Here is a 13,332-nt window from a genome sequence, read left to right as displayed (position 1 = left end):
AGTTCTCTTCCCAGGAAGATGTCAGCTTTACACACCATTGCACAGGTATGGCATTCTGGATGAACAGAGATCTGGCAGACCGGCTGCATGCCGGATTCGATCAACAACAGATACGTTTACGTAGCACCTCCACAGAGATCTAAATACACCCAGATTCTTATCTTTGATCAGTCAACATGAGCAGTCTATTAGGCCTCAAACATTTGGAAAACAAAATAATCACCATATAGAACACTGTATATCGTCACTGTCCACTGAAAAACATGTATCTCCCAAAATAATTACTTTACAGGAGAATGATAAAATCGTATGTTTCAATGGAAGTCAAGGTAAAAACATTTTATTTTGGAGCATTTCGATTGGTCCATTCATCATGACATTTTCACACAATGTGAAGGACAACTGCCATGTTCGAATGATGTAGTAAACTAAAAAAAAAAACCACAAAAATGGAGAAACATTTTTATAATTAATTGGACAGAGACAATATGGAAAAACGGTATTCCACCATGTAATGCATTTGTGGATATATGGATATTTGGTACAATCCCAAAAAGTGTCTCCTTTTTTCTGTCCTTTACACTATGTTAACTTTTCAGACAAAGATTTTAATTACTTGTAAATACCTGTTAGCGCTGAATTTAAATTGTTTGATGAATCAAATGAAGCAGTAAATAAAGGATCTCTTTGGTTTTAGGCTGTAAATATCTTTTTAAAGAAAGAAAGGCTAGAAAGGTTCACTCACTGAGAAAAACATGAATTTTCTGCTGAAAATTAGGATTTCTTTCATTCTCCTGCACAGGTCATTTTTCAGAGTTATGAGATCCTGTTCCTGCAATGACAGAATGGAAAAGTAAATCTGCATATAGGGCAGCACAGCTGTACATTCCTAATATTTATGTGTAATGATTCTTTTCACAGCAGTTATTGAGTAAATAATATTAGTGACTGAAATCTGTGTTAACATCAATAACTGAATAATAAGGGTTACTACTGAGGGCCAAGTAAATGGTATATCTGCATAAACTGCACAAGGTATTTGAAGTATACACTGATAGAACATCACATATGGAGCCTTAACAAAGCAGATGGCCTAAGAGATCAAGTGTTGAGGGGAATGGCAGGAATGCGTGTCTATATACAGTGCAGTTCCTTGCGGATCAGGATCTGTGTACAAACGTGTCAATACTAGGAAAGGATTTAACATATTGGGAAAGATATATATATATATATATATATATATATATATATATATATATATACATACAAACAATGTGGCCTGTGCAAAAGTTTCACAACCCTCAAGGCTAGTCTTTTTAGGAGCTCTGTTTTGGATTATTTAAAGCAGCCCCAAAGCCTTGACAAAGGATGGATATTTAATTCCTACCTGGACATAAACTTCACTAATTCTCTTTACATTGCAACAATATTTAGATTTTAGGGCATACGTCTTCAGTTATAACATAATACAGGTCATCATGCAAACGTTCAGTCAGAACAGAGATGGCCAAAAATAATAAATCCTTCCCAGAATTTTGTTTCCACACTCTGACACCTCTTGCCTGGTTTGAGATGATTGAAGAAGCCAGGAAGAAGGAGTGAGATTCTAGAGAGGATTTTTAATTTTACTTTTACTTGTGCCATCTGTCAGTACTGTATAAACCAGTGGTGTACTGTAGTCAGATGTAGTGTATATTCTCTGCCTCACCGCACCTCCCCCTCCCCACAATTTGCCCGATGCCCCCAACTGCCAAGACTGCCCCCAGCTGTCCCTGAGCCAGCACCTGATAGATATACATAACCAGTACAGTATGTCACATTATTCACAGTACAGCCTGCAATAGCCCTGCACTCATGAAAAACCCTGAGAATGAAAGCAGGGGTACCAGAGAGGTCATTAATTCTCTCAGAAATTGATGCAAAAACAGTGAGTATACTTTTAACTAATCAAACTTCAAGAATGTCTTAATGTTCATTAATATTGGCCCAGGAGACTGTGCTGAACAATCGCATGGGTCTAAAGGAGCTTTTCTCACAAGAGGCAGTGTTTACTTTGCTGATGACTTTTCAAGAGGTGTCTTCTGCCCAGCCAACCAGCCTAGGACATTGAACAGCACTGGGATTTTGGGAGTCGACCGCAACTCTCAACTCCTGAATGCAGACGGAACAGAGTCCTCGACTAAACAGTGCAAGTGCCATAGATAAATCGATAGCGTCAGCATTAAACGGCTTTAAAAATGGTTATTCCACTTTTCAGAAGCAGTACACATCATAGGGTTACATAACACAAATGTGGAAATGATGACAGGTTCTGTTTACATTCAAGAATGCACTCTAAGAATGGGACTGAGTTAACTGCAAGATGTTTGACTCCCAGAAACCTTGGCTAAGAGCTGACCCCGACCCCAATGTTTGAAATATTTGATTTTTATATTTAAAGTATATTCTGCACAGTAAAATTATTGAAATATCTGGAAGAATCAGCACAGTGTAATCAACACTGCAACCTGTGAATTTCCTTTGGCAAAACAAACACTCTTGTTGACCTTTTTCCACACCTCAGTGTTTTGATGTAAACACAGCTGCTTGTCAATGACAGCTCCAGCTTCCTCCCATCTCTGTCAACTGACCTTTAATAATGGCTGGCATTCCTGATGAATGTCCCCTAAAGCCAACAGCCTCATCGTAGGTCCTCAGCATCAGCAGCGGAAAGGTTCTCACACTCTAGAATGACAATAGCACTGTTATAAACTGGGAATTCATGAATACCTTCAGCACACTTCAAGGTGTATGTGTTCTTGTTCTTGCAGCACAGGTTATTTGTTTATAGTCTAGTGAGGGTCAGGGCGACATGACCAAAGATCTGATGGAGGCCCTGAGATCTCTAGGAAATACAAAGCTTAGAAATGAAAACTCAACAAGGAAGAGTATTATAAATCTCTGTGTATAGCAGTATTACAGCATATTCCATTTCTGTTAAGTCAATAGCACCTTTTGTTTCTTTTTTTATTGTTGTGTACTTAGTAGTTCTTTGCTCCTCTTTGAAACAGTTTTATAATAAAAATGGAAATGAGACATTGACATGGTGGCATTGCATCACTATAACTTATTTTCTGGTTTGCTAGTCACATGTCTGCAAATCAGTAGCATCAGATCACCCCACTTTCATCCACGGTGATGACCTATGGACTTTCCAAGCTAGTGGAGAGAAGTAGATCTATCAGAAAACGAGGCAATAATAATATATGAGGGCTCTGAAGGAAGTGAACATCTCTATGCTTCTCTAGGTGTGGCTAGTTTATTAGGGCCATAAAATATCATTGGATTTTTATTATAGGCCAAACTCTGATGTGCCTAAACAGTTATGGTTGAAATACTGCAAAGAAGAGTTAGAATTATCATTAGATACAGCTGGACAAAAGAAGAATGAACAATGAACCCAACTGTCTTAGTTTTGTCATAAACAGTCTTGCAATACAAGCCCTTCTTTTCTGAAAAACGTCCAGATCACAGTGACCTTTAGGACTTTATTGTAATGGAGCAGTAGATTATCTATGCAGACGTAGTAGTGGGTAGTTCCTTTACAGGTGTTTCTTCCCTCCCACTACTGACCTTGAGTGGAGTAGAGATCACTTTGAACATGACACAGTCTGGAACATCACAGCCCAGTTATCTGCACAAAGGCAGGAGAATGAAGTAACAAATTAAACGAGTGAGTGTGTGTGTGTGTGTGTGATGTCTATAACACTGCTATAATAATAATAATTTTTTCCAAAATCATATATTTGTATGCATAAGTCAGCAAGGTGTGATCTGTTGGAGTTTATTAACTTTATAGATCAAACCCTGCTGACTTTTATAATTAAATTAATTCATAAATTCACACAGGTCAAACCCTGCTGCCCTGGCGTGTTGAGAACCCCACAGCCCACGGTAACAGAACTTTACACAGACCGTGACGTTTTACACAGAACGCGAACGGTTGCTAATGGCAACGCTGTGACCACTCAGCCCCGACCAAAATACAACCGCGGGCCTGTGTCCAGGGCTCGCTAAGGGCGCTCGGGCTCCACCGGCTCCATGCGCGTAACCGACCGCGCGTATGAATGTCTTTACGCAAATCGGGAGCGCGCCTCTGATTCGTCAGCGCCGGCCCTCCCTCTCCTGGTAGGTAACATATTAAAAAAAATGCGGGCGGGGGCGGAGTCAGTGGCGTAGAAAGGATATATCGGGCGGGTCCAAGCCCCACGAGCCGGGTACGACTCTGTCCTTCCACACAAAGTAAGAAAGAGGACAGTAGGTTCGGAGCCTTCGGTACCTGAGCGCCGCCACCCAAAAACTACAGAAAAACCAAGGCCACTCACACAAAGGGAACTTATACGAGCGAAAATGCCCGCGAACAAGGACAGCGACGGCGGCTGGAAGAGCTTTCTGTGGAATTCAGAGAAGAAGGAATTTTTAGGACGGACTGGCGGCAGCTGGCGTAAGTGTTCGACATTTTTTTCTTTCTGTCCCTCAGCGAGGGTTCTGCGGGATTATAAAGCCTTGTGTGTGTGAGAGAGAGAGTGGTCTCGAGTGGAAGAGCACCTGTTTGATGTGACTTCACTACACGCTGCGTCGTGACTTTCATTTTCAAGGCGGAGAGAGGAAAAGCCGTGCTGCCCTCACGCTGCTGTCTTAGCCATAACACCGCGGCGGCGTTTTTCTAACTTTAAAATAACTAAATAGTACAAAAAGAGTGTCACTGTGTCGTGTATTAGAGCTCTGAGAAAGCAACAGTGATATCAGTTACTGTACGGGCATAGGCTGTAGTCACACCGCCACCATGGAATCGGGGTTATAAAGCAGTTTTCGTGCTCAGACAAACTTGCCTCACTCGACTGGTTGTAAGAGTAGACAGGGGCTTTGTGTTGTGTCCGTTGAGGAAGAAGAAAAGAGGTCTATGTGACGGACACATTTTAACATAGCTAGTGTTTTTGATAGTGAGGAGAAGAAGTGTTTAGTGTCAGAGTCGACTCTGTGGCTCATTTTCCGTGCCATGGCGTTCGAGACAGTTTAACCTTATCTTCGATTTCAGAAAATGAACAGTATCATTTTGTGGACTGAACAATTCGTTGTCTCTTATTTCCGCGTAAGCTGCCATTACGGGTGTTTAATTACATCAAAGTGTGCCACATAACAAAAGCCTGGCAGGCTGATAGTCCATAATCTTTTGGTTCATATGTTCACCCCCAAGGTGAGTCAAGGTGAATGGGCCTGCTGGGTTCACATCAGTCTCTCTGTGCTCTCTGGACATGAGACAGAACTACTGCTTTTAACATTGAGTGAATGTTGGCCCTAAGTTTCTCCTTTTGTCTCAAATGTGCTGCTTAACGTAGATTCGGGGAACATTCCCAATTCAAATCATGACTGTAAAATGTTATTGTAAGTTACATCATGTCAGTTTAAAGTAAGCACCTGAGATTGTACATGCAGGTGGCTACAGGCCCTGCAACAATTTTACCCATTTACCCCCCGGCATTAGTCTTGGCTTTTATCAGTTCAGTTTCCAGGAGTGCCCATTTTTAACACCTTATTTTGTCTCTTTTTGGGCGGGAAGCCATCCACAGCTGATAGTTTATCATTCATGAACATACATCTCTCTCTTTCTCTCCCCCCTTTTTGTAGTGGCACATGTTCCATTCAGGTTCTAGGCCTGACTGTGAGTCCCCTCGACTAAACTGAAGAACAGGAACGCAATTATCTTAACTTTTAAGTTCTTAACTTGCCTTCCAATCCATAGCCTACATTCAACAAGTTGTGTAGAACACAGTGTACATGCTGTACTTTCTCCCCTGTAAGCAGCTGTAAAATGGTGGCTTTTCACTGTGACACATGTGGGAAGTCATGGGTCGATTGACTTGTTGCTTACTGATTGTCTGTGAACTCCAATAGTCAAAGGGTGATGTAACCAGCGCTGTTATATGTTGACTATACTTTAAATACACCAGAGCTTAGGAGAAACAGTTTGTCATAAGCATACTGCAGTAACACAAGATGTTTGTGTTGAGCACCAGGACTAATAAGAATCCCTGGACACACAATTTCACCTCAAAATCAGAATTTGACTGTGAGTTTTGTGAGTTGGCTGTATATATTTTGAAAGCTTTGGTGTGTCATTTTTTTTTTTAATGAATGTTTGCCAGTTTAGGAATCTTATGTAATACAGTCACTGGAAGAAAGCATTTTTTTTGTGACATTATAAAGAAGACTGTGTCAGAGCTTTGCAATTTCTTCTGTTCACATTTGTATTATGTAATGGAGGTGAATACTTGGCTGAAATCTAAAGGAAGTGAGAAAAGCTGAGAATACACACAACTATCACCTCCTACTAGCCACAGAGAAAGGAGCTTTTCCTATGGGCTTTTGGATTCACATAAATGTGTGTAGGATCTCGCATCTATAACACTTTGCTAAGCACATAAGGAATAAGATATCTGGAGGCGTTCAGATGCACATAATCGTCAATGTTAAGCTTTAGTTTTCCAACAGTTACACAGAAGGTCAGTCTTCAGTGACTTTCATGTCATGCTACTGTATTCAAACAGTGTCTGTAATCATGTTTGCAGAATGTTCCTGTAGCTGTTTATTGACAGATTAAAAAAGAAGCATGCTTCATGAATCCGCTAGTTTTATTTGGTGACCTGCTGCACCTGTCTTGTTATCTCTGAGGTGGTATATGTTACTGTCTATCAGGAGTTAGGGCAGGCTTTAGCACCGATCACAGTCAGGGACTTAGAGCTCAATGGCTCTAAAAACTAGGATTGTGTTTTGGACTGAGCTTCTGTAGACACAGAAGGAGAGAATCTGTCACAGTTGAGTGAGAGATTTCTTAAAAAAAAAAAAAATTGGACTTGTGTTGTTCTCGCCAACTTTACATAAGCCCACAAACCTTGTGGGAAAGCAAACTTCCTCCACATGGAAATACCAGGAAGTATCTTGTCACGAGAGTTGCATGTCATAGCAAATTTTGCTTGGCTGAGCATTAGGGAATAAATTGGTTTCCAGTTGTTTTAAGACTGTGATTTTGAAATGTTCCATTACACATTCACATGATCCTAAATTATCCTTACTCTTTCTTAACCCATGTTTGCTTTATTAGTTTGCTATACTGTAATATTAGATCAAACTAAAATATTCTATCCTTAATCTGTAATCTCATACAGTAAGTAAGAAAATGTTGACCCTTTTTGTGAACTTTTTATAGGTTGATTTGTTGAAGAGTTAGATTGCCAAGTTAAAATGTCCAGACGTTATGGACACATGCAGATGGGGGGCCACATGCAGATGGGGGGCCACTGGGTATTCTTGCCCACATGATTGTTGGGAAGTTTACTGTAAAAGTTTACCCCCTTCATTAATATGCTGTTTCTTTCCCTGCAGTCAAAATTTTCATCTTCTACGTAATCTTCTATGGCTGCTTGGCTGGAATTTTCATTGGCACTATCCAGGTTATGCTCTTGACCCTTGACAACTACACGCCCACGTACCAGGACAGAGTTGCACCCCCAGGTAATTAACCAGACTTTTTATACTCATTAGAAAAACATTAACAAATGTTTGCATCCAACACCATTACACCTTCAGAGTTCACTGTTTTATGGCAAATAATGTTAAACAGCTTGCTGAAGGGTTAAGTGCTATGGAAATAAATAGCCTCTTAATAAATAGGGCTCTCTCATTTTCAGAGATCTCAGAAATATAATCATTGTAGAATAATCCGGTATAAAAAAACTGTTGTTACTAATTAATTACACATGGATTTCAAAAGCAGTGCATTTACAGCAAATTAAATGTAATTGAAATGTTATTATAAATGTTATTATCACAAATACCACATACCATCCCATTTAGACAGGCCTCTAGAAGTGTTTGCAACAGACTACAAGAACAAGAAGAGTAGTACCAATGGGACCTGAGTATATTAGTCACGATAGTTTTATTATATCTCTTTAGGATGTTTAAATACTCTTATATTCCAATTCCAGTGTCTGAATATTTTTAATGTTAAGAATTAAATTAATTGCTCTTGGGTATAATTGCACTATTACTCATTATATCAGTGTAATAAATGGTCTTGGGATGACAGTAATGTTGTTTATGAAAATTGTTTCTGGGACAATATATCGACCACTATTTAAAAAACAAAGAAACAAAACAAAACAAAAACAAATCTATCATGACAGGCTTAGCCATGACTAAGATACTCTGTCCCAAATGGACACAATGGCCTGAGAACAGAGAGAGAACCAGAGAAAACCAAAGAACAGAACAGCACGACTTTCATCTTATGTAAACAAACACACACTTAAACACAATGGGTGATACTGAGGTCGGCAAAAATGATTGAGGAAATGTCCATATATCGTACGATAAGTTGATAATGTCATTATTGTGCCAGGCCTAGTCATGGCTTGATTCATGAGCACAAAACACTCTTGTTTTGACTGTCAAATGTTTCATAATTTGTAATGAAACCTAGCAGTCTTTCTCATACACCCCTTGTCATGGTTTCCTGTTCTGAATGGCGGGAGAAAGACAGAGATATTTACAGCCATTTAGTCATTTCACTCTCCTGTCGAATTGGTGGGGTTTTCTCTGTCACCTCTGAGGGGAATGCTATTCTTCACAGCTTGACTTGTCTCAGAACTGCCTTTCATAGAGCTGGGGGGATGGTGGGTCGTTTTACCAGTGTGTTTGAGTGACTCTGAAAGGCTTTTGAGAAGCATGTGGGTATGTAAAAGTTTTTTAAAACCAAATTTACAAACAAATGTAAGAAAAAAAATATGGAAAAGACTAAGCTTGATATGCAAGCTTTAGTAAGGTGAAAAAGTACAGTGCTTTTTGTTTAAAGCTGTTGCACCTCTAATCTCTGGAGAATTTCTGACTGGTTGGTTTCTCATTGCTCTGTTGCCAGACATTAACCCAGCCAGCTCCAACAGCCTTGTGCCAATGAATGTTTGCACAGTGCACACTGCTGCCTTGGCATATATTTAGCAGTGTTCATAAAGGGCTGGCTCAGACACTGAACATTAGCCTTTCGCTAGCACTGTTTCCCCTTGAAGAGCAAGCCTATGCAGATAGGTTTAGTGAAAGAAGGAACATGAGTAGCTGCAGAGTGGAGCTCAGCAGAGCACGCTGCGATTGGAAGCCATGATAAAGGAAGGAGGTGGTACACACACACTCTGCTCTCAAGTCCCACCCTCCTCTCAGGGCCTAAAAGTTTCCATTGTGTGAAAGAAGCACGTGAGGATGGTGGTTGGGGGGTGGCCTGCTCAGAGAGTGTGTGGCTAAGTCTGAGCTAGTTAACAAGTAGTAAAGCTCAGAGTCTTGCTAACAAAGATTTTTCTGTTGTCATGTATGTATGTATGTATGTATATATATATATTTATTTATTTATTTTGTGGGGGGAGGGGGTTGGGGGGCGGTGTTGGTATGTCAGAGCAACAGCACAGAAATGTGAAGTACATATCAGCACTAGGACCGTTAGAGGAATCATGACCTTACAAACGATACAACGGTTCCTCCCACTCATTCTCCCTTACTGGCTCTGCTTATGCCACGCCCCAATTTGGCCTTGTGCACGAGCTGGGTGGAAAATTACTGCCAGGCTGAGAACATGAGATTCATCCGAATAGCTAACCTCCATGACAATGAATGGATTTGTTGCTTCTGTCCTGGTTTCCGTGCTGTATTTCATCCTTTGCTAATAAAGATATATATAACAGGCATATTTATCAAATTAATTATGGCCTTTCTTTTGTCTGTGCATTCTGGTAAATTCACTTATATTTAAAATATTCAAAGAACTAAAGCAGAATAATTCAGGGGTTAAATGCTCAGAATTCTGACTGTTGTCATGATTGTTCTTATTATGTAGGGGTTTGTTTTAAATGGAAGTATACTTTTAAGCAATCTGTTTTAGTTCTAGCAACTATAGCACCTCTTATCATTTTATGTCCCCAGGCTTGTCACACACACCACGCTCAGAAAAAGCAGAGATCTCTTTCAGTTTACTGGATGAGGATTCATACGGTGCCTATGTAAAAAGCATGAAGGATCTTCTGGGGCCATACGCACAAACGAAGCAGGACGATTCTTCAAAGTATGAAGACTGTGGAGGTAAAACGTACACACTGTATTTCAATAAAACTTTTAAAAAGGTACTGGATATTGTTTTTGTAACAAAATGTTATAGAGTTAACAGCTATAAACAGTTGAAAATCAACACCACTGTTAACCCCCTGGGCAGGATTAGCTTATGTCTAAATACGTGTGTGAATTTCAACATGGAAACAGACCTGAATTGTTCTTTTCAAAGCAACTATATGTTGATCTACCAGATTTTTATGCACCAGTTAGTATATGTTGGTGTATATCAAATGGATAAAATGCAGTCTCTCTCAGTGGTGTCTTTTTCTCTTTCTTTGAATATTTTTGAAATATTATCTCCATTTTCACCTAGATTCATTAGTTGTCACAAATACCACCCATTAGCTAAGGCTCCCCCAATCACTACCAACCAAAGAGGAGGGCAAGCACCTGTTTCCTCAGAGACTTGTGCAGCCAGCCTCTTTCTGAACTACTGCTAACCTAGCCTTGGACAGCTCAATGCCAACTGCCCAAATCAGACCTGTGCTTGTGTGATGTGGGGAGAGCGAGTGAGGCCAAATGTGCTCTAACAACTCCTGGCTGAGGGAGCAATGCAGATTGAAGAGGTGATCTTCCAATGATAAGGCCAGTGCTTAGGCAACCACAGCACCTGGGAGCCCTTGTAGTATGTTCTATAAACATTTTCTATAGGAAGGAAGATGAAATATGGCCATATTTTCCCCATGCCATTATTGTAATTTGCACTTCTGAGCTTGCTGGTGCTTGCTGCTGTTACGGACTTTTGAGCTTGTATATTATATTACATTTATTTTTTGGTAATGCATTTAGACGTTCCCGGGAAATACATAGACAGGGGAGACATCAAAGACGAAATAGGCACCAGAAAGGCCTGCAAGTTCAGTACGACCTTACTGGGGCCCTGCTCAGGCCTAGAAGACAGATCATTCGGCTTTAGGGATGGCAAGCCTTGTCTTATCGTCAAGCTCAATAGGATCGTCAGCTTCAAGCCGAGGGTGAGTGTTTTACAGTCATTTGTTTATTTGTTCTTAACAGAAAATTGATGGACTGAGACTCGGCTCAGTGGCTAGAATATGAAAACAGGTGTAGTTGATGAAAAAAGTCCCAGTAACCCAGTAATATTCAATACAGATGCAAACACGCGAAAGGAATTTTGAACTTTTAAATTTTTTTGTAAAATTGTTTGTATGATAAAATGCACATATTTGTATCACTTAACCTGGACGTCTGTTTTCCCCTTCAGCCGCCAGTATCCAATGAGTCTCTTCCCGAGGCACTGAAAGGAAAGCTAAATCCATTTGTGATCCCCATCTTATGCAGCAGCAAGGTAAAAATATTGCATTGTTCACTAGTCACACAGAACTGCATCTGATTTAAATGTATTTGCTAAATATTTGAAAGGTTAATCTTAGCAATATTTATTCAGCTTTTTTTAATTACCCTTTGCAGAAAGAAGAGGATTCTGGCAAAATTGGAGAAATCAAGTACTTTGGCTTAGGAAATGGTTTCCCACTCCAGTACTATCCTTACTATGGCAAGCTGCTACAACCTCAGTACCTCCAGCCTCTGGTGGGCATCCAGTTCTCCAACGTTACGTTTAACGAGGAACTGCGCATCGAGTGCAAAATATACGGACAGAACATTGATTACAGCGAGAAGGACCGCTATCAGGGACGCTTTGACCTCAAACTCTTGATCAAGTCATGACCTCAGCTATGAAAATAGCACTTTTACTCTGCCCATTTCAAACCGTAATAATTTAGCGAAATAAAAAAAAGAAAAATGATTTCAATTAAAAAAGAAAAAGAAACAAAACACGACTAGTCTTGAACAAACTTTCATAACATACGGGACCTACACTTAATCTGTATGCTTTACACTAGCTTTCTCTGCATATGTCTAGGGTTAGAATGTAAATGACAGGAGATTAGCAATAGCAAAGTATTTATTCTACTGTAAATGAGAATATTCCTTGAGCCATGGGACATGTTCATTCATTACTGTAAATTATAATTCCACTACTGATGTAGCGAGCAGTGTTTCTGTCCCTGAGTATTTCTGCCTAGCGTGGTCTCTATATATTTTTGGAGTGTGCAGTGCAGTAGTCGCATACAATGGTCCTTTTCCAAGCCATGTGATAATTTTTGTTGTCTTATGTGAGTAAGCTTAGTGGTCCAAGGTGTGTGGGTGTCTGTGTGTGAGGAAGAGTGTGAGAAAGTTTGTACGTGGCTATGAATGTGTGTTTGTGTTTGTATACTAAAAACAAAAAAGAAATACTGGCATGGTACGCGCTGATATCCCCAGGTCCGTATGTGAATAAATGACTGCACTCCGTGGAATCCTTTTTTCCTTCTCTTTTTGACTTTTTGGCTGATTTTGGGGAAAATGTTTTTACATCACCGTTTCTTTTTTTTTTTATTTGATCATCTTGCAGTGTGGGAATTGGGGGTTAATGGCATTTCTGAATAAGGCTTTTACTTACTTTTTTCTTTTAAGTGTAGAACTGTGTGTATCTGGTCTGGAGGATAACTCCACACTAGAATGGAGGCCTGTTCCTCCCTGCGGTCACCGTGGCAACTCAGTGCTTTAATTTAATTTTTTTGTTTTTTGCTGGATACATCACATGATGTGGTGTAACTTTCTAATGAATGTTTTAGCCATTTACATGGTGGAAGAATTTTATATTTATGCAGTTGTACAATTTTTTTCTGCAGGAAAAAAGTGTATTGTATGAATCCAGATACCAAAGTCACTGGTCAAAGTTTAGAAACTTATCAGATGCAATGCAGTACCCCGTGTAATAGGATGTTTTGTCAATGTTAAAAGTGCTTAAAAGTCAATGCTGAACATCAGAACACCTGTCAGGAGTTACATCTGCTCTTGTTGTTTTATTTAATCCGGGTAAGACCTAAACAAATAAATGTACAAACAACCAGGCTGTTGTCAAATGTTTTTTATTTATTTAAATAGTATTTAAGACATTACAGAAAATGCAAAATTGTTTCATCCATCTAAAATCTTGAAAAAATACTGGACCTGCAAGACAAAGAATACCCCAACATACATAAGATTAATTGTTTTCATTACAAAATGCCCTAAACAATGTGATATACATTTTTGGGAGAGTGCTTATATATATATATATATATATATATATATATA

At 39.6% G+C, this 13,332-nt stretch overlaps 2 protein-coding genes across 3 annotated transcripts in view; one reads left to right on the top strand and one right to left on the bottom strand.

Moving 5' to 3' along the window:
• Positions 1-679: 679 nt before the first annotated feature.
• Positions 680-13,332, bottom strand: part of nme7 (NME/NM23 family member 7) — a 51,788-nt gene continuing 39,135 nt past the window's right edge. The window contains exons 11-12 of one of the 2 annotated variants that reach the window (XM_066665587.1): positions 2,631-2,724; positions 680-832 (exon numbers count right to left, since the gene is read on the bottom strand). In XM_066665587.1, the coding sequence (XP_066521684.1) occupies positions 804-832; positions 2,631-2,724 (123 nt within the window). In that variant the 3' untranslated portion in view covers positions 680-803. Of the gene's footprint in view, positions 833-2,630; positions 2,725-13,108; positions 13,207-13,332 lie in introns of those variants that run through there. The other variant, XM_066665586.1, reaches the window with a different exon arrangement.
• atp1b1a (ATPase Na+/K+ transporting subunit beta 1a) lies at positions 4,137-13,105 on the top strand. The gene is made up of 6 exons (XM_066665591.1): positions 4,137-4,483; positions 7,423-7,551; positions 10,006-10,161; positions 10,981-11,165; positions 11,414-11,497; positions 11,620-13,105. Exons 1-6 carry the CDS (start codon positions 4,390-4,392, stop codon positions 11,875-11,877), a joined length of 906 nt encoding a protein of 301 aa, XP_066521688.1. The 5' UTR covers positions 4,137-4,389; the 3' UTR covers positions 11,878-13,105.

Source organism: Hoplias malabaricus, chromosome 3 (assembly GCF_029633855.1).
Source record: "Hoplias malabaricus isolate fHopMal1 chromosome 3, fHopMal1.hap1, whole genome shotgun sequence".
Lineage (NCBI taxonomy): Eukaryota > Metazoa > Chordata > Actinopteri > Characiformes > Erythrinidae > Hoplias > Hoplias malabaricus.
This window is presented reverse-complemented; position numbering and strand designations above follow the sequence as displayed.